This window comes from Mobula birostris, chromosome 2 (assembly GCF_030028105.1).
Source record: "Mobula birostris isolate sMobBir1 chromosome 2, sMobBir1.hap1, whole genome shotgun sequence".
NCBI classification, from domain to species: Eukaryota; Metazoa; Chordata; class Chondrichthyes; order Myliobatiformes; family Myliobatidae; genus Mobula; species Mobula birostris.
In genome coordinates this window covers 177,102,120-177,123,471 of record NC_092371.1, presented here as the reverse complement: position 1 = coordinate 177,123,471, position 21,352 = coordinate 177,102,120, and the positions used below count along the sequence as shown (strand labels likewise).

General features: G+C 38.8%; 1 protein-coding gene and 1 long non-coding RNA gene across 3 annotated transcripts in view; one reads left to right on the top strand and one right to left on the bottom strand.

Annotated features, from left to right (window-relative positions):
* mcph1 (microcephalin 1) overlaps positions 1 to 21,352 on the bottom strand; it is a 286,557-nt gene that overhangs the window by 207,729 nt on the left and 57,476 nt on the right. Inside the window, exon 11 of the mRNA XM_072251122.1 lies at positions 11,245 to 11,282. Within this exon, the coding sequence (XP_072107223.1) occupies positions 11,245 to 11,282 (38 nt within the window). The remainder of the gene's footprint in view (positions 1 to 11,244; positions 11,283 to 21,352) is intronic.
* LOC140193938 (uncharacterized) overlaps positions 1 to 21,352 on the top strand; it is a 36,951-nt gene that overhangs the window by 4,358 nt on the left and 11,241 nt on the right. The window contains exons 2-3 of one of the 2 annotated variants that reach the window (XR_011885002.1): positions 7,924 to 8,070; positions 10,127 to 14,276. This is a non-coding gene — a long non-coding RNA (uncharacterized lncRNA). Of the gene's footprint in view, positions 1 to 7,923; positions 8,071 to 10,126; positions 14,277 to 21,352 lie in introns of those variants that run through there. The other variant, XR_011885003.1, reaches the window with a different exon arrangement.

The following is a 21,352-nucleotide window of genomic DNA, read 5'->3' as shown; positions in this document are numbered from 1 at the left end:
GCTTTCAATTTGCAGTGCATGTTGCCAGTGCACAAGTGCTGCTGTCAAAGTACTTCAGTACGAAGAAATGATAGTTATCGTCATAGTGATATTGCAATACTGTTATAGCAGAGTTGGAATACAGGACAGAAAATGCTTTTTTTTTTGCATCAATGTGCCCAAAAGGGACTTGGGAGTCCTCGTGCAGGATTCTCAAAAGTTAATTTGCAGGTTGAGTTGGTGGTAATGAAGGCAAATGCAGTGTCAGCATTCATTTTGAGAGGACAAGAATATAAAAACAAGGATGTAATGCTGAAGCTTTATGAGGCATTGGTCAGATAGCACGTGGAGTGCGTGAGCAATTTGGACTCCTTATCTAAGAAAGGACGTACTGGCATTGGAGAGGTTCCAGAGAAGGCTTGCTAGAATGATTCTAGGAATGATAGGGGTAATGTATGAGGAGCGTTTGATGGCTTTGGGCCTGTATTCCCTGGAGTTTAGAAGAACAGCAGGAGGATCTCATTGAAATCTATCAAATATTGAAAGGCCTAGATAGAGTGGAGAGGATGTTTCCCATTATGTGGGAGTCAAGGACCAGAGTGCACAATATCAGAACACAAGAATGTCCCTTTAAAACTGAGATGAGGAGGAATTTCTTTTCTACAGGTGGTTGTGGAGACTAACTCTTTGGATATATTTGAAGTGGAGGCTGATAGGATTAGCAAGGGCATCAAAGGTTATGCGGAGGAGACAGGAGAATGGGGTTTACAGAAATAATAGATTGGCTATGATGAAATGATGGAGCGGACTCTACAGGACAAATTGCCTAATTCTGCTTCAATGTCTTATGATCTGAAAGGTTGGCGCTGTACAGTTCTAGTAATCGAGAGCATATTACCCAAATTTGGATTGTAGCACAGAACAGAATGCTTTTATTGGAGTAACGCGCCCAAAAGCTTTTTGGTGCCAAGTTCCCAAAATAAAGCTAGGATTTCCTAAAAGACAGGTCAATGTGTACTTCTGTAGCACCTGTAGTATCTTCATATCATCCTAGGCATTAGAGTTAATAAACAGCTTTGGAAGTGTTCTAGGATTCTGCGGGAGCGCTCATGGAGTGAGGTCGTCTCTCTGGCTTCGCTCCATTCTCGTTATCCTTTTTAACCTATGATCTCCTTGATCTAATCAACTTTAAGTACACCAGAAGACTTACTTTATCTCTCTGAATTATCGATTAATTGACTTCCTTTTGTCAATCGCAACTTTTGAGCTTAAAGAAATGAGTACGAGATCTAAAACCAAAGATGGGAAAGACGCTGATGGAAACGGAGGAAAGAAGAAAGGTGACTCTAAACCAACGGAATTAACTTACGAAGTTATGGTGAAGTGTTTGGAGGAAATGTTTGAGCAGCATCGGATAAAATTATCTGAAAGTTTAACTGCTCAATTTGAACAACATTGTCAAAGCCTTAATGAAGATTTAAAATCAATCACGGAATCTTTGAAATTCCTGAATGCTGATGTTCAAAAACACGATGCAAAAATTTCTGAATTGGGTACTAAATCTCAGAAGACGGATACAAAAGTTGAGATCTTAGAGAAGAATCTAACTTCGACTACTAAACAGCTCCAACAACTTAAATCCAAAGATATTGATCTTGAGAACCGATCGAGAAGACAAAATTTACGTTTAATTGGCCTACCCGAGGATGTTGACGTTGGAGATCCTGTAATATTCTTTGCTCAACTTTTAAAGGATTCGTTCGGTTCAGTTTTTCCCAACGATCCTCCATTACTCGATCGCGCCCATCGTATACCGTGGGTAAAGTTGGCAGCGGCTGTTTCCAAACCCAGACCAGTTATTCTTCGTTTCCATTATGTTAATGTTAAAGAACAACTTCTCCAGATCGCTCGTCGACAAGGGATGATAAAGTATCGTCAGCATTCCTTCAGAATAGTTCAAGACTACAGTCCTGAAGTGATGAAGGAACGACTGACTTTTAAACCTTTAATGTCAGAATGCTATCAAAAAAATCTCAAACCGGCACTACTGTATCCTGCTCGACTCAGAACCTCTCTTCCCGATGGAAATCGTTGTGTTTTCCACTCTACAACTGCCGCTCGGAGCTTTTTGGATGATAATTTCCCATCTGATACAGACACCCTCTCTTAGTCTGTGTTTGGTGCTTTCAGCACCAATTTTTTTTCTCTCTGGTTTTTTTCTTCAAAATAAACCTTCTACTACTGTGCGATGAAGGTTTTTTATAAGTTTAAGATTTTTGTTCTTTGGTTATTACTATAATGATTACTGTAGAATTTATATGGAATATTTATCTTCTGTGAATAACATCACTTTCCCTTAGTTAACCTTTTGTTTTAATCTATCCTTTTTTTGTTATTACTAATGATCCGATCTGACGGTCATTTGTAGTTATATGCTTCCTATTTTTGATTTTCGCATAATTAAAATGGCAACTTGTCTTTCTTTTTCTATAATTTTTGTTTTTTTTCCGGGACGCCATGTTCTTATGCTTCTTCTTCCCATAATCCATTTTTCTTATTTTGGAAGCGTTTTTTTTATTTACTCGTTTATAATTAACTAATTATATACACTGATACTGGTTTCTTTTATTTTATATATTTTAGTAATTTTTACTATGGAGACTAATTTACAATACTGTTTATTTTTCACATATTAGTCTTTGGGAGGTCACTTATCTAACATATATTTTTGGAGTTGCCCCCTGCAGAAATGGGGTTAAAGTTAGTATTAGTTAGCGTTTTCTTCAGCCTTCTTTGGCTCAGTTCGGGTTTCTACTTGGGGTTAGGGGAGGGGGGTTGTCTTTTTCTTTTTTAATTTTTCCTATTGGGCTGATTCAGAACTACAAAGGTGTCCCCAGTGTCGAGATTTCCGGTTCCTCTCTAATCATGTATTCCTCTTCCGATTTCATGATCTCACATTATGGTTAACCCCTTACTCACCAAAGGGTTAATTTTTAGTTATGGCTCATTCTATTAATTTTGTCTCTTGGAATACAAATGGTTTAAACCATCCAATAAAATGGAAAAAGATTTTTAAAATATTCCAAAGACTGAATGCTCATATTATCTTTGCTCAAGAGACTCATGTAAGGAAAGAGGACAGTCAACGCTTCTTTATGTTTTGGAAAAAACAACAATACCACTCAAATGCTCAAGCCAAAATTAAAGGCGTTTCAATTTTTATTGATCCCTCAATTACATTCATTCATCAAGACATCATTTCAGATCCTAATGGCAGATTTCTGTTAATTACGGGGGTACTTTTTAATAAAAAAGTCGCTATGGTTAATGTTTACGCTCCGAATGTGGATTATCCTGAATTCTTTAAACATTTACTTACTTCCCTTCCTAATTTAAACGAGTATATGTTGATAATGGGCGGTGATTTTAATTTATGTTTGAATCCCATGTTGGATAGATCCACAAGTAGTCCGGCTTTACCGAATAAGTCGGCTACTATTATCAACTCTTTTATGTTGGATGCTGGGATTTCAGAAATTTGGAGATTTCTACATCCAAATGATAAGGAATTCTCCTTTTTTTCACATGTTCACCGTTCTTTTTCCCGAATTGATTATTTCCTGATTGACTCTCGTTTGATTCCATATGTAGTTGATTGTAATTATGACATTATTGCTATTTCAGATCATGCTCCATTGAAACTTTCCATCAAGTTAATGGATACCTTTTGTACTACCAGACAATGGCGATTTAACCCTATTTTGCTTCAAGATCAGGACTTTGTCAAATTTATAAAGGAGCAGATTGATTTCTTCTTTTCAACTAATACTACGGATGAAGTTTTCAACGGAACTGTTTGGGACGCCTTTAAAGCTTATATCCGTGGTCAGATTATTTCCTATTCGGCCGGTTTGAAAAGACGTATTAACAATGAAATACTTCTACTGGTTGATAAAATTAAAGAAGTTGATAAAAAAATATGCTATTTCTCCTAGCAAGGAGCTGTACAAACACAGAGTTGAACTCCAATTGGAACATAGCTTATTATTAACATCCTTGATCGAAAATCAATTAATGAGAACTAGAAGTGATTTTTATATTCATAGTGATAAATCGGGTAAATTACTGGCTAACCAATTGAAGTTTGATTCGGTTGAACGTCAAATTACTAAGATCCGCAAACAGGATGATACTTTCACAGTTGATCATGTTGGGATAAACCAAACCTTTCAAGAATTTTATACCTCTTTATATCATTCTGATTTTCCTCATGATTCTAATTTCATGCATGATTTTTTAAGCAAATTGAGTTTTCCGAAACTATCTCTCGAAGATTGCTTATCATTAGAAACTTCCATTTCAGAGGAAGAAATAATAACTGCAATCTCATCATTAAATTCCGGTAAAGCACCCGGTCCCGATGGGTTTACAGTGGAATTTAAAAAATTTTTTTCCTCCATTCTTTCTTCTAAGTTGTCTAGGATATTTAAGGAAGCAATTAGTTTAGGTAAATTACCACAAGCCTCTATTTCCTTAATTCTTAAAAAGAATAAAGATCCTACGGATTGTGCATCCTACAGACCGATATCTCTTCTGAATGTAGATTCAAAAATTTTTTCAAAAATTCTAGCTACCAGACTGGAGAAGGTGTTACCTCAAATTATTTCCATGGATCAAACCGGATTTATTAAAAATCGCTATTCATCTTTTAATATTAGGAGGTTAATGAATATTGTTTATACCCCCTCACTTACTACCCCGGAATGTATTATCTCATTAGATGCTGAGAAAGCCTTTGACAGAGTTGAATGGCCTTATTTATTTAATGTTCTTGAGAAATTTAATTTTAATTTGACATTTATATCTTGGATTAAATTGTCATATTACTCCCCGGTAGCCTCGGTCTGTACAAATAATTATAGATCTCCTTTTTTTCGTCTTTTTCGCGGTACTAGGCAAGGTTGCCCTCTTAGTCCTTTACTATTTAATATTGCTCTTGAACCTTTAGCAATTGCTATCCGTGACTCGCCAAATATTGTTGGTATTACCCGTGGAAATGAAATACATAAACTATCATTATATGCAGATGATTTGTTGTTATATATCTCTAACCCGGAGAAGTCAATTCCTGCTATCTTAGATCTGTTAGCTCAATTTAGTAACTTTTCTGGTTACAAATTGAATCTTAGTAAGAGTGAATTATTTCCTTTAAATAAGCATGTATCTATTTATGGACGTTTACCATTTAAATTGGTTACTGATTCATTTATATACTTAGGGATAACAATTACCAAAAAATATAAAGATTTATTTAAAGCTAATTTTTTACCTTTAATTGATCAGATTAAACTTTTATTTACCAAATGGTCCCCAATCTCTTTGTCTTTGATTGGTCGGATTAATGCTATTAAGATGATCATTTTGCCTAAATTTTTGTATATATTTCAATCGGTTCCAATTTTTATCCCAAAATCTTTTTTTGATAACGTAGATTCAAAAATTTCCTCATATATTTGGCAGAATAAAAATCCTAGGTTAGGTAAAAGATATTTACAGAAATCCAAGAAGGAGGGGGGACTTGCTCTCCCAAATTTTAGATTCTATTATTGGGCAATTAATATTCGATATTTAAAATTTTGGCTACAAGATTTGGACGCATCTTTAAACACTCATTGGGTAAATCTTGAATCTAATTTTGGGTTCATTCTAGCAAGTCCCATTATATCAAATTTTCTTTTTCAACCTTCCATGATGGATCAAGCTTACTTTGATTGGAAAACCAAAGGTATAATATCTTTTCGCGATTTATTCTTGGATAACTGTTTTATGTCTTCTGATCAACTCTCTAATAAATATAACTTACCCAGATCTCACTTTTTTAGATATTTACAGATTAGAAACTTTTTAATTACTGTCTCTCCTAATTTTCCACACCCATATCCAATGGACACTTTGGAAAAAATCTTAGACTTAAATCTTTCTCAGAAAGGTGTAATAGCAATTGTATATAATATAATTATGAATTTATGTCCTGATGCCTCTAATAAAATTAAAGCTGACTGGGAAAGAGAACTTGAGATTAATATACCGACTGAAAAATGGGAAAAAATTCTTCAGTTGGTGAATTCATCCTCTGTATGTGCTAAGCATAGGTTGATACAGTTTAAAGTAGTTCACAGGGCTCATATGTCCAAAGATAAACTATCTCGTTATTACTCTTATATTAATCCAATATGTGACAGATGCCAGTCTGAGATTGCTTCTCTAACTCACATGTTTTGGTCATGTCCCTTGTTGGAGAAATATTGGAAAGATATTTTTGATATTATTTCAACGGTCCTAAATATAGACTTACAACCTCATCCAATTACTGCTATCTTTGGACTACCAATGATAGACTCAAATAATTTAACCTCTTCATCATGAAGGATGATTGCATTTCTTACTTTAATAGCTAGAAGGTCCATTTTGTTGAATTGGAAAGAGATCAACCCTCCTACAGTATTTCATTGGTTTTCACAAACTATGGTGTGTCTGAATCTGGAGAAAATTAGAAGTGCAGTTTATGACCCTTCTATTAAGTTTGAAAAAATTTGGAGGCCATTTATTCAGCATTTTCATTTGATGTAATTTGATCATTTCCAAACTTGTTTTATTTCTCTGTACTGTTGTTGGAGGGGAATGGAATCGTCAACGCTGAGGTTTTCTTCTTTTTCATTTTTAAGTTGTTAGTTTTGCCCAAGTCTTTTAGTTTAGTTTAGTTGCTTTATTTTCTTTTGGGATGGGTTTTTTTGTCTCTTTTTCTTTCTTTTTTCTTTTTTTTTTGCTTTATATTATCCGTGATCAGTTCTACATGTATGGGAGTTTTGGTAATTTCCACTATTTGGTTTTGCAATTACTCTTTTTCTAAATGTAACAATACATCTCATATTATCTGTATTATTGCTATGTTTTGTTTCTATATTTTGAAATTAATAAAAAGATTGAAAAAGAAAGGAAGTGTTCTAACTGCTGTTGTATGTGTAACAGTAGGCAAGATGTGCATGGGGTCCACAAACTGCAATGAGGTAATGATCAGAGAGTGTAATAATCTTTCAAGAATCTTTAGATTCTAGAACGGTTCTGGAGAAATGAAAAATTGCAAATGTCACTCCACTCTTTAAGAAGGGAGGGAGACAAAATAAAAGAAATTATAGGCCATTTAGCCTAACTTCAGTGGTTGGGAAGATGTTTGAGTCAATTATTAAGGATGAGGTTTTGGGGTACTTAGAGGAACATGACAGAGTAAACATAGAAACCACGAAAATCTACAGCACAATACAGGCCCTTTGGCCCACAAAGCTGTGCAGAATATGTCCTTACCTTAGAAATTACCTAGGGTTACCCATAGCCCTCTATTTTACTGAGCTCCGCATACCTGTCCAGGAGTCTCTTAAAAGACCCTATCGTATCCGCCTCCACCACCGTCGCTGCTGCCCATTCCACGCACTCACCACTCTCTGCATAAAAAACTTACCCCTGATATCTCCTCTGTACCTACTTCCAAGCAGCTTAAAACTGTGCCCTCTCATGCTAGCTATTTCAGCCCTGAGAAAAAGCCTCTGACTATCAATGCCTCTCATCATCTTATACGCCACTATCGGGTCATCTCTCATCTTCCGTTGCTCTAAGGAGAAAAAGCTGAGTTCACTCAACCTTTTCTCATAAGGCATCCTCTCCAATCCAGCCAACATCCTTGTAAATCTCTTCTGCACCCCTTCTATGGTTTCCACGTCCTTCCTGTAGTGAGGCAACCAAAACTGAGCAAAGTACTCCAAGTCGGCTAAAATCAGCGCGGTTTCCTTTAGGGGGAATCTTGTCTTACAAATCTGTTGGAATTCATTGAGTAAATAAACGGCAGGATTGACAAAAAGTCAGTGAATCTTGTTTTACTTGGATTTTCAGAAGGTCTTTGACAAGGTGCTATGAGGCTGCTTAAACGAGATAGGAGCCCATGATGTTTCAAGAAAGATACTAGCATGGAAAGAAGATTGCCTGATTGGCAGGAGGCAAAGAGTGGGAATAAAGGAAGCCTCCTCTGGTTGGCTGCTGGTGAGTACTGGTGTTCTGCACGGGTCGGTATTGGGGTTGTTTCTTTTCACATCATATGTCAATAATTTGGATGACGAAATTGATGGCTTTGTGGCCAGGTTTACGGATGATACGAAGATAGGTGATGGGGCAGGTGTTGTTGAGGAAGCAGGGAGTCTGCAGAAGGGACTTAGATCAGGAGAATGGGAAAAGAAATGACAGATGGAATATAATATCAGGAAGTGTATGGTCATGCAAGGCATAGGCTATTTTCTAAACAGGAAGAAAGTTTCAAACTTAAGAGGTACAAAGGGACTAGGGAGTCCTCCTGCAGGATTCCCTACAGGTTAACTTGCAGGGTGAGTCAAAGATAAGGAAGGTAACTGGAACGTTAGCATTCATTTTGAGAGGACAAGAATACACAAAATGCTGAGGCTTTATAAGGTATTGGTCAGACCACACAGAGTATTGTGAACAGTTGTGGGCCCCTATCTAAGTTAGGATGTGCAGGTATTGGAGAGGATCCAAAGGATATTTATGAGAATGATTCTGGGAATGAAAGGGTTAAAGTCTGAAGCGTCTTTAATGACTCTGGGCCTGTACTCACTGGTTTTAGAAGAATGGGGCGGGGAGATGTCATATTGAAAGGTTAAGACATCCTATGTCTTATGGTCAAATGTACATTTATCATCTTGACCAAAGATAAATATCAGCTAACACAACAGATTAACTCCCACAGCCTTTTTTGAGATCGTGCCATCAGACCTTCTGGTCTCACCTCAAACGCCAGGGGGCTTAGGTGGAAGGCTCAAGAACTGGTCAGAAGGATTTAAATAATGTTCAAGTAATTAATGAGAGAATAGCTCTGGAATGGTTAAAAGAACAATAGAACATAGAAAATAGAACAGTACAGCACAGGAACAGGCCCTGTGGTCCTTTAATGCCGTGCTGAACAAATTACATTAGCAATCAAATGGCTAACTGAACTAATTACTTCTGCCTCCACAAGTCCATATCCTTCCATTTTCCTCATTTTCATGTGCCTTTCTAAAAGTCTCTAATGTTTCTGTCTCTACCATCATTCCAGGCAGCACATTCCAGACACCCCATCACTGTGTACAAAAAACTTGTCTCTCATATCGCCTTTGAAATTACCCCCTCTCACCTTAAATATTTGCCCTCTGGTATTAGATATCTCAACCCTGAAAAAAATACAGCCTTTCTACTCTACTTATGTCTTTCATAATCTTATAAACCTCTAACAGATTTCTCATCTTAACCACTCCAAAGAAAACAATCCAAGTTAGTCCAACCTCTCATGATAGCACATGCCCTCTAATCCAGGCAGCATCCTGGTAAACCTCTTCTACACCCTCTCCAAGGCCTCGACATCATTTCTATCATAGGGCAACCAAAACTTTTGCAATTCTTCAGAAGCAGCCTAACTATAGGTTTATAAAACTGCAATGTAACCTCCTGACTTTTGAAGTCAATGCCACAATTAATAAAAGCAAGCATGTCATCTGTCTTCTTAATGACCCTCTCAGCCTGTGCAGCCACTTTCAGGGAAATATGAACTTGGACCTCAAGATCCCTCTGCCCATCAACACTTGCTCTTAGCTGTATACTTACTGTCTCTTTACATTTGGTTGACCAAAGTGCAGCACTTGATATTTTTCTGGATTATTTTGTTTGCTGAATCAATGTAGGGAGAAGGCATTTTGCAATTTTTTGGAAATGTCAGGATTGAAAGGAACATTGAGATGGTTAAAACCAAGACATTTGTATCTGGTGTCACTTCATAATCAGATCAAGAATGTAGCTGAGAGGATAGGCAGTGAATACTATTTCTGTAAAAAAAAATTCAGTTCAACTTGTAATTCTTTTGCATCACACCTTTTACAGATACAATGGGAACACTTAGATAGGAACATGGAATGTAAGAAGACTGAAGAGTTATGGGCTGGGTAGGAGGGAAGGTCATGGAGTAGGATTATATAGGTTGACACAGCATTGTGGGCTAAAGGGCCTATACTGTGCTGTGCTGTACTGTTCTGTTCTATGTTCTGTCTTACAGGATGGAAACAGGACCTTTAGTCATCAAATCTACACTGACCATTGTGCACTTATTTACGTTAATCCCATTGAATTCTCCTGAGATTCTCGCCAACTCTGCACAGATTCTACCACTCTCCTACACAACAGGAGCCAATTAACCTACCAACACCCCATCTTTGAGATGTTGGAGGAAACCAGAGCACATGGCAGATATCAATGTGGTCTGAGAGAAAGTGCTAACTCCACATGGTTAACTCCAGAGAGCAAAATTAATCCAGGCTGCTTTTTTGGATTGCAGAATCACTTCAGATTTCGCACTACTTTCTGGGAGAAGAATTTGACTCTGCCACTGCTGATGGAAACAGCAGGCAATGTACACATAAAAACTATAAAGCCATCTCTCCCCTGTGCTGCCAATGAGACATCAGTAATTATTGTCTCCACTTGCCCAGGTCTTGGAGACGATAGAAGTAATAGAATCTGAAACAGCCACAGCAACATCCAACATCATGATTATATTTTAGAAATCCTAATGACTTCTAGGAAAACAAAATGTTTAATTTAAATTCTAGGAAAACAAAAATCGTTTAATTTAAATTCTAGGAAAACAGAAATCATTTAATTTAAGTTCACTAATGTCAAAACCATGAATGTGAGCTGAATGGAACTGAATGTGAACTCATGCAGGCAGGGTTTTTCCACTGAGGTTGGGTGAGACTACAACTAAAGGTCATGGGTTTAGAGTAAAAGATGAAATGTTTAAGGGAACATGAGGGGGAACTTCTTCACTTAGAGGTTGGTGCAAGTGTATAACAAGTTGCCAGTGGAAGAGATGGATACGGGTTGGATTTCAACATTTAAGTGAAGTTTGGATTGGTACATGGATGGGAGGGGTATGGAGTTCTATGATCTGGATGCAGGTCATTGGGACTAGGCAGATTAATAGTTCATGCATTAGATGGGCAGAAGGGTGTGTTAGTGTGCTGTAGTGCCCTATGACTATGAATGGGGAGCAAAAGAAGTTTGGATTTCGCAAGTTATATTCTGTGAAGCCTAGACCTAAAGCACATAGCACAAGTTTTTCCAGAAAATTAAGATTTCTTTTAAATACAAATTTTTTAAAAAAACATCACTTACTCAGAAGGCATGCTTGTCATGACAAGTGTTCTCCTTGTCTACGAAAAAACAAAGAAAATACTATCAAGTTTAATCACACTGAACCAAAAAAGATTTGCAAGAAGGGGAAGTGCAGATGATGGTTAGGAGTTTCACACATTAAGTTATCAATATAGCATACACTGTTACATATTCCAAGCATTTACCTTAATGATACCTTCTCATATCTAACATCATTCTACCCAAATTACCTTCACAGCTCTCTTGATAAAGGAGTCACTGGGCTAATGACCAAGTCTACAGATGACAGAAAAAATGGCAGTGTTGTGGACAGTAAGGAAGGTTGTCAAAGGATACAACAAGATTTAGATTGGCTGGGCACATGGGCAATGAAATGGCAGATGAAATTTGATCCAGATAAATGTGAGATGTTGCACTCTGGGAGGTTAAATGTTTGAGTAAAGTAGAAAGTAAATGGCAGGACCCCAAGGAGCAATGATGCACAAAGGGTACTTGGGGTCCAGGTCCATACAAGTAGAGAGGGTGTAAAGGAAACGTGAGCTATTCTTGCCTTCGTTGGTTAAGGCAGTGAGCATAAAAGTTCTTAAGTCACTATGCAGCTGCATTAAAATTTGGTTAGGGAATATTTGGAGTATAGATGTACAGTTTTAACAAAACATAAGCTAGTTTTGCATAAAGGGGGTTGTGAATGGTTCCAAGCAGGATAGAGAAGCAACCATGAATTCAAAGCTCAAACTTGAATGAAAGCATCAGTGGCTGTGCAAACATGACCAACTAAGCCATGCCAAAGACTATGGGAGGGGGAGTACCAGACCGTTGCTCCCATCATTTCCTATAGAAGATACTGGTGAGAGAGGATGAAGTAAACCATCAGGTGCTGGGTATCATCTCTTGTTTGCTAGCAGGGTGGTGTGCATACCAGGGTCTACCACACTTTGCTGTCATATTCCCAATCCAGACTCTCCATTCTAGTACTCTGCTATCATTTTACCAACACTTCTGAAACCGCCTTTTCTGTATGTTCAAAGTAAAATTTATTATCGGAGTACATACGTCACCACATACAACCACGAGATTCTTTTTCTGCGGGTATACTTAGTAAATTTATAGAACAGTAACTGTAAACAAACTGTGCCAATCTGGATACAAGTCAGTAGCAATAAATAACAAGATGAAGCATCCTTAAAGTGAAACCATCGGCTGTGGGAACATCAGAAGTAGAATGAGTATAGTTATCCCATTTTGTTCAAGAGCCTGATGGTTGAGGGGTAGTAACTGTTTTTGAACCTGGTGGTGCAAGTCCTGAGGCACTTTTACCCTTCTACCTGATGGTAGCCGTGAGACAAGCTCATGGCCTGGGTGATGAGAATCTTTGATGATAGATGCTGCTTTTCTGCTGTAATATTTTGTGTAGGTATGCTCAATGGTTGGGAAGACTTCACCTGTGATGTACTTGGTGTACCTACTACCTTTTGTACGATTTTCTACTCAAAGACATTGGTGTTCTCATACCAGACCATAATGTCAGTACAGTTTCCACCGCACATTTATAGAAATTTGCCAAGGTTTTTGATGACATATCGAATCTCTGCAGAATCCTTGGGAAGGAGAGATGCTGTTGTCCTTTCTTGGCATTTATATTTATATGATGGGTCCAGGATAGGTCCTCTGAGATAATGACATCCAGTCATTGAAAGTTTCTTATTCTCTATGCTATGCTTTATTTTCCTTCTTCCTGCATTCCACCCAATCATCTCGCTCCATGTTCTTTAACTAAACAGCCACATGAAGAAGTCAATTGCTCTGCTGTTCTGTTTGCTTCAGCATTCTATAAAAATCTTCTATAAAATAAAAATTGTGCATTAAGACTTGCAGAAATTTGTCTATTCCTTTGATGAAAAAGCACTTCTAAACAATGAACAGAATATACTGTTTAACTCTAGCCTCATATTTTTATGACAAATGATCCATTTGTTTTCAGCTTATGGCTTACAACAAGAATTTCTCATTGGAAGCAAGAACTCACTTTTGTTGTGTGTAGTTTTTAAGTCAGAGTCTTAGAGTACTGCAGCACAGGACAGGCCCATTGACCCCATTTAGTCCATGCTGAACCATTAATCTTCCTAGTCCAATTGACCTGCAACCGGACTATAGGACTCCATACAACTCTCATCTATGTACCGATGCAAATTTCTTTTAAATGTTGAAATTGAACTCAAATCCATCGCTTCAGCTACCAGGTCATTCCACGCTCTCACTATTTTCTGAGTGAAGAATTTCCCCCTCATGTTTTTCGTAAACATTTCACCTTTCACCCTTAACCCATGACCTCTAATTCCAGTCTCATCCAACCTCATTGGAAAAAGCCTGCTTGCATTTACCCCTCAATTTTGTACATCTCTATCAAATCTCCCCCCATTCTCTTACACTCTAGGGAAAAAAATTCTAAACTATTCAACCTTTCCCTTTAACTTAGGCCCACAAACCCTGGAAACACCCTTGAAAATTTTCGCTGCACTCTTACAATATTATTGATATCTCTCCTGTAGGTAGGTGACCAGAACTGGACACAATACTTCAAAATCAACATCAGCAACAACTTATACAACTTTAACGTAAAATTCCAATACTTGTACTCAATTCTATTCATTGATTCTATCTATTGTGTTTCTTTGTATTTCCTGTGAAAACCTGCAAGCAAATAAATGTCTGAGTAGTATATGGTGACAAATATGTATTTTAATAATACATTTACTTTGAACTTTGATCTTCACCTGGAATAACTGCTGATATTAAAACCCTACAAACATAGCAATGCACAAGACAATTGCTTGTACAAGCCAAAGGTTGATAAACATTATCATTTGCATTGTCATTTCCAAAGCCACCAGTTATAGAACATAGAGCACTACAGCATTGTACAGGACCTTTGGCCTACTTCAAGATCAATCTAGCCCTGCCCTCCATTTCTCTATCATCCATGTGCCTATATAAGAATTCCTTAAACACCCTTAATGTATCTGCGGGGAATGATGGTTGTATATGGTAACATACATGTACGTTAACAATAAATTTACTTTGACTTTGAAAGCAAGCTTTGCCTCAGAATTTCCCTCAGGCCAGCTAAAAAGTATTTTATTTGTGTGAGAAGATAGTCACCAAAAATATCGTGCTGCTGGTTTGTCTTTGGTTAATAATATTGGAAATAAGTCAAATCTTTGGACCATTAAGCACAAGAGAAATTTAGAACATTAAATGACCTTGTGTGAATGGGCTTCAAACCCAAATGGAATATTCAATTCATGGCTTCAGTGAGCTGAGCTATGGTTCTTGACATACGGCGTGTGTAATGATGCCATACAGCAGAAATCCTTCAGGCCATACCAATCAGATCCAAATTTAGGACCACATATTTTAAACATAGGTCACTGCTCCAAAGTCAAAAATTATACATAAAGCCTGACAAACGACCAATGTGCAAAGGAAGAGCACTCACATCTACTGTAAGTCATGACTAGAATCAACTCCTGTCTCAGCAAGAACCTGGATGTGCTGCAATCTGCCAACAGCCAAAACAGGTCTACAGCAGATACAGTCTCAATGACTTCCCACTTTGCTTTGGAACACCTGGACACAGCAAATCATTTGTCAGTTTGCTGCTTAACAACTTAAGCTTGATCGTTTCCTGATCGCTCAGGGCATCAAAGGATATGGCAAGAAGGCAGGTGTATGGGGTTGAGTGAGATCTTGGATCAGCTATGATGGTGGAGCAGACTCGATAGGCTGAATGGCCTTATTCTTCTCCCATATCTTATGGTCTAAGCTTGGATTTAACACCATCACCCTCCTCATTATTTTTCAAGCATCTAAACTTGGGTCTCTGTACCTCTCTCTGCAACAGAATCCTCAGGTTTCTTTCTCACCATGGGATCACAGTCACACTCATGACTGTGCGGCCTGGCACAGCACAAACCCCACTACAAATTCACTGGTGACCCCACAGTTGTTGGGAGAACATCAGTTGGTATAGAGGAGATATATAGGAATAAGATTGACCAAAGAATTGACTGTGGACTTCAAGAAGAGGAAGTTAGGAGAACACACACCAGTCCTCATGAGATGGAAAGGGTGAGCAGCTTCAAGTTCCCGGCCATCGACATTTCTGAGGACCTGTTTTGGGCCGAACACACTGATGCAATTATGAAGGTGGCATGCTAGCAGCTATACTTCATGAGGAGTTTGAGGAGGTTTGATACTTCACCAAAGGCATTTGCAAATTTCTATACCAGGTGGTGATGTGGCCAGTCGGAGCACTCCCCTCCAAAATTCTGTTGAAATTCTATAGAAATTTGGAGGAGAGTATTCTGACAGGTTGCATCACCACCCGGTATGCAGGCTTCAATGTACGGGATTGTAAGAGGCTGCAGAGGGTTGTAAAATCAGCTGGCTCTCTCACGGCCATTAAGAATATCTTCAAAAATATTGCCACAAGAATATGGCATCATTATTAAGTTGAAATTTATTGTCAGTTGACAGTAGATACAGGACTTATCAAAAGCATTCACCTCCTTGGGATTTTTTATATTTTATTGTTTTACAACATTGAATCATAGTGGATTTAATTTGGCTTTTTTGACACCAATCAACAGAAAGAGACTTTCATGTCAAAGTGAAAACAGATCTCTATGAAGTGATCTAATTTAATTACAAATATAAAACACAAAATAATTGATCATATAAGTATGAACCCCCTTCAAGTCAGTATTTAATAGATGCACCTTTGACAGCAATTACAACCTTGAGTCTGTGTGGACAGATCTCCATCAGCTTTGCACATCTGAATGCTGCAATTTTCCCCCATTCTTCTTTACAAAACTGCTCAAGCACTGTCAGATTGCATGGGGTTAGAAGAAATCAGCCCTTTTCAAGTCCAACAACATCAGTTGGATTGATGTCTGGACTCTAGCCACTCCAGGACATTAACTTTGTTGTTTTTAAACCATTCCTGTGTAGCTTTGGCTTTATGCTTGAGGTCATTGTCTTTTTGGAAAACAAATCTTCTCCCAAGTAACAGTTCTTTTGCAGATTACATCAGGTTTTCTCCCTTGTATTTTGCTGCATTCATTTTGCGCTCGACCTCTACAAGCCTTCCACCATGCTTCACGATAGGGATGGTGTGTTTTTGACATGCGGTGTTTGGCTTACACCAACAGAGCATTTAGTTGGATGGCCATAAAGCTCAATTTTGATTTCATCAGACATAGAACCTTCTTCCAGCTGACTTGAGTCTCCCACATGCCTTCTGGCAAACTCGAACCAAGATTTCATCTGAGTGTTTTCTTCCCCCAACAGTGGTTTTCTCTTTGCCACTCTCCCGTAAAGTTGTCACTGGTGAAGTTCCCGGCAACAATTGTTGCATGCACAGTCTCTCCCATCTCAGCCACTGAAGCTCGTAACTCCTCCAGAGTTGTCATAGGCCTCTTGGTGGCCTCACTCACTAGTCCCCTTCTTGCACAGTCACTCAGTTTTTGGGGATGGCCAACTCTAGGCAGGTTTATAGGTATGCCATATTCTTTCTATTTCTTGATGATTGACTTAACTGTACTCCAAAGGATATTCAGTAACTTGTAAATTTTCTTGTATCCATCTCCTGACATGTGCTTTTCAATAACCTTTTCGGAGTTGCTTGGAGTGTTCTTTTGTCTTCATGGGGTAGATTTTGCCAGGATACTGACTCACTAGCAGCTGGACCTTCCAGATACGGGTGTATTTTTACTGTAATCAATTGTAACTCCTTGCCTGCACACAGGTCTCCAAAACCACATTTCCATTTAACAAGTTAAGTGACTTCTAAAACCAATTTGCTGCACCAGTGATGATTTGGTGTGTCATATTTAAAGAGGAGGTGAATACTTATGCAATCAATTATTTTGTGTTTTATATTTGTAATTAATTTAGATCACTTTGTGGAGATCTGTTTTCACTTTGACATGAAAGACTCCTTTTCTGTTGATCAGTGTCAAAAAAGCCAAATTAAATCCATTGTAAATCGATGTTGTAAAACAATAAAACCTGAAAACTTCTGGTGGGGTGGGATAGTAGGTATTTTTTTTATATAAGCACTGTATATACAAGCAAATGAAGCAACATTTCTCCAGAACATGGTGCATCCTGTGTACATACATCTACTGATGCTTCTGGACACATCTTCAGTGATGTTCCTGGAATCATCGGGTGTTTCGGGTCTTTCAACATCATACAACCTCCTCCAGGTGATCCAGCCGGGGCTGATCAGATCCCAGCTTGTGTCCAGATGGCCAGCTACTTATGACTCCATGGCTCCCCCCTTTTGAGCCACAGCCATCTTGAGGCCCTCTCTGCCGCATCGGTGGAACTGCGGATGGCTCTCCTCTTCCTCTCTCCCTTGATGCCCGAAATGCTGAAGACTCTAACTAAGGAACGGGCTACGAATAACCGTTCAGCTGCGATACCCAGATAACATATCACACACAGCACACAGAATGAAATATTAGCACAGTAAAATATAATTCATAATGCATGCAGTGTGCAGTACAGGTAAACAGTAAAGCAAACAACTCACTGTCCTAGTGACAAGAGCTCAGTGATGACGGGGTATTCATAGTCTCACAGCCTGAGCGAAGAAGCTGTTACCCAGTCTGGCAATCCTAGTCCTGAGGCTTCTGTCCTCCTTCCCGATGGTAGTGGACTGGGTGGTAGGAATCCTCAAGAATGCTCCCGGTTAACAGGTGCCACGGTAGCATGGCATGACAATATTCTAGCTCAGGGCATTCTGGAGTTCAATTCCAGAATCGTCTGTAAACAGTCTCTGAACCCCAAAGGAGGTTCACGAAAATGATTCCAGGATTGATTCACTTGTCATATGAAGAGCATTTGATGGCTCTGGGCCTGAGTTCATTGGAATTCAGAAGAATGAGAATTGACGTCTTTGAATCCTATCGAATCATGGTGAAAGGCCTTGATAGAATGGAGGTGGAGGGGATGTTTCCTATGGTGGACGTTGAGAAATAATTTCTTTAGCCAGAGAGTGGTGAATCTGTGGGTTATTTGCCACAGGCAGCTGTGGAGGCCAAGTCTTTATGCATATTTAGGGCAGAGGTTGACAGATGCTTGTTTGGTCAGGGCATGAAGAGATATGGGGAAAAGGCAGGAGATCGAGGCTGAGAGGAAAATTGGATCAGCCACAATAAAATGGCAGAACAGTCTCGATAGGCCAAATAGCCTAATTCTGCTCCTATGTCTTCCAGTCTTATCGTTTTCCGCATGGAATGCATGAATTTTCCTCGGGTACCTTAGGCTACGTCCACACTACGCCGGATAATTTTGAAAATGCCAGTTTCGAGTAAAAACGACAGGTGTCCACACTAAGCATTTTTCAAAATATCTCCATCCACATTAGGCGGATATTTAGGCGAATCTCCTCCTACTGGGCATGCGCAGGACACACAGAAAACAAGTGAAGAGGAAACGATATACTTAGTGCGTGTTTGTCCATTTACAGAGCAGAAAAAGTTTAAAGGAATTGCTCTTGGCTTTCGCGCAGGAGGACTTAAAACTGAAAAAAAAAACAAATACTGGAGCGTATGGAGGCAACTGACAGGGAGCTCACGGACAGTATAACCCAGCTGACGACGAACATTGCAAAACTGACTAACTTTGTTGCATTAATAAAGCACCTTGTTAAATGTATAAAACATTTGCATCAGCGTTATCTTGTATTCCCATACAATGTTACATTAGGCTGTTACACATCTATTGTCAGAGAAGTACTTGCATAAATAGGTAAACTATCTTCATACAAGCAAGGACAGAAAACAGGGCGAAGTGAGTATACTTATTCACTTCTTCACTTCGTTGTTAAAACAACGAACATCTGTTCCGGCACATCATGACAGCGTTTTTAAATAGTCAAAAAAGCTCACTTTACAATTTAACTCTCACGCCGTTCACACCAACTGCGCATTATAACAGCCGTACGGCAGTGCTTGCGCAGTACCCAGCAGAAGCAGGAAAAAGCATTGTTGTTGTGGTGTTGTCATGACAACGTTTTTAAATCTCTCCGTTTATCCCGTACACACTACGCCAGATATTGAGCGTTTTCAGATTTATTCACTCTGGAGAGTGTTTTCGAAAATCTCCGTTTTCGGGGGCTGAAAACGCCGGCTCAGTGTGGATGGGAGGGCAAAACGAAGAGAAAAGGCTTCGTTTTCAAAATTATCCGGCGTAGTGTGGACGTACCCCTAGTTTCCTCCACAGTCCAAAGACGTAGCAGATGGGTTAGTTGGTCATTGTAAATTGTCCAATGAATAATTTATGGTTAATTGGGTTTGTGGAGTGCTAGGGCGGTGTGGTTCGAAGGGTTGAAAGAGCCTGAATCTGAGGTCTAACTTGCACTCAGAGAATTGTAAATATTTTTAAGATTCTTTGTGAAAAATCAGGGAACTTCTTTGCAACGTCTGGCCAAAAATCTATTCCACAACCAACTGTAAACCCGATTCAATGATGAGCTTTTGTTCTGTCATTGCAAGTTAGTTTTCATGCTTCTCATACTAAAATAGTAACTCCAAAGCCTGTATCACCAACTGAAAAATATTTTTGCATATTGAAAGTCTAGAAAAATTCAAACTATTGGACCTCGGTACCTGCCCGTACACTGCTGAGGAAACATTGCACTGTCAAAGGTGCCATCTTGTGGAAGAGATGCCAAACCCAGGCACCTTTTGAACACAAAAACATCTGCAGATGCTAGAAATCCAAAGCAACACACACAAAATGCTGTAGGAAACTCAGCAGTTCAGGTAGCATTGATGGAAATAAGTAAACAGTCAATACTTCAGGCCAAAGTTCTTCTTTAGGAGTGACAATGAGGCAAAGCCAAACCAAGGCTCATTTTGTCTTATAATACAATAAAGTATTCTATAATTTGCATTAACTATACTAAATAAAACAAAGGGGTGTCCCAGTAGCACAGCTGTTAGTGTATTGCTATTACAGCACAAATGACCCTGATTCAATTCCCACTGCGGTCTCCAAGGAGTTTGTGTGTTCTCCCCATGACCTCGTGGCTTTCCTCCGTGTGCTCACGTCTTCTCCTACGTTCCAAAGACATATCAGTTAGTAGGTTAATTGATCACGTACGTAATTGGGCAGCACAGGTTCATTGTGCTGGAAAAGCCTGATAATGTGCTGTACCTTTAAGTACAATAATTATATAAAATAAAACTGAATGGTAATTTGCATATCTTTTAATCTGAGTCTCTTGAGGCTGATTTAAAACAGGGCTAGGACATGAATGGTCCATACTTCATGCCTAATCAGTCCTTATATATCTCGAGCTGCATCTGATTAGCTGGTGAAAGAACTTCCAAGACTCACATTTGAGTCAATTCCATGGAAAACCAACAGTATTTATGCAAAAAGTTACAAGCACGAGTTCCCAGAGTTTGAGCCCATATAAGAGGAGTTGGTCTGTGCACACAACTCCATGTAATTTGGCAACAAAAGGTTGATATCCAAAATGTAACGATTGCTTACAGGTTTACTAATCCCTTGTGCAAAGCCTCAAAAATCAAGTGCAAAGAACAAGACAGTCATGAGTATACCAGAGATCTACGATTTGAGCTTTCTGCCTACTACCAGGACACTTATACATATTCTAAAATGTTATAATCTATTAGACGCTACAGTAATGTCGCAGTTAGCGCAACGCTATTGCAGCTCGGGACGTTGAGGTTTGAACTGCATTTCCAGCATACTCGGTAAAAGTTTGCACATCCTTTCTGTGGAAATGTGGGTTTCCTCCAGGTGTTCTGGGTCCCCCCTGCTCCCCCACAGTTCAAAGATGCACAGGTTTGTGATTGGTCTTTGTAAATTGTCCTGTAATTAGGCTAGGTTAAACAGGTGGGTTGCTGGGTGGTGTGGCTCATTGGGCTGGAAGGGCCTGTTCTACACTGTATCTCTCAAAATAGTGCGCTATAACCAGTGTCCACAATTATTTTGCTGTAACTCTACAGTCTCGCCTATTATTTGAACCTCACCGTTAACTGGAATGGTCTTATCAGTTACGGTG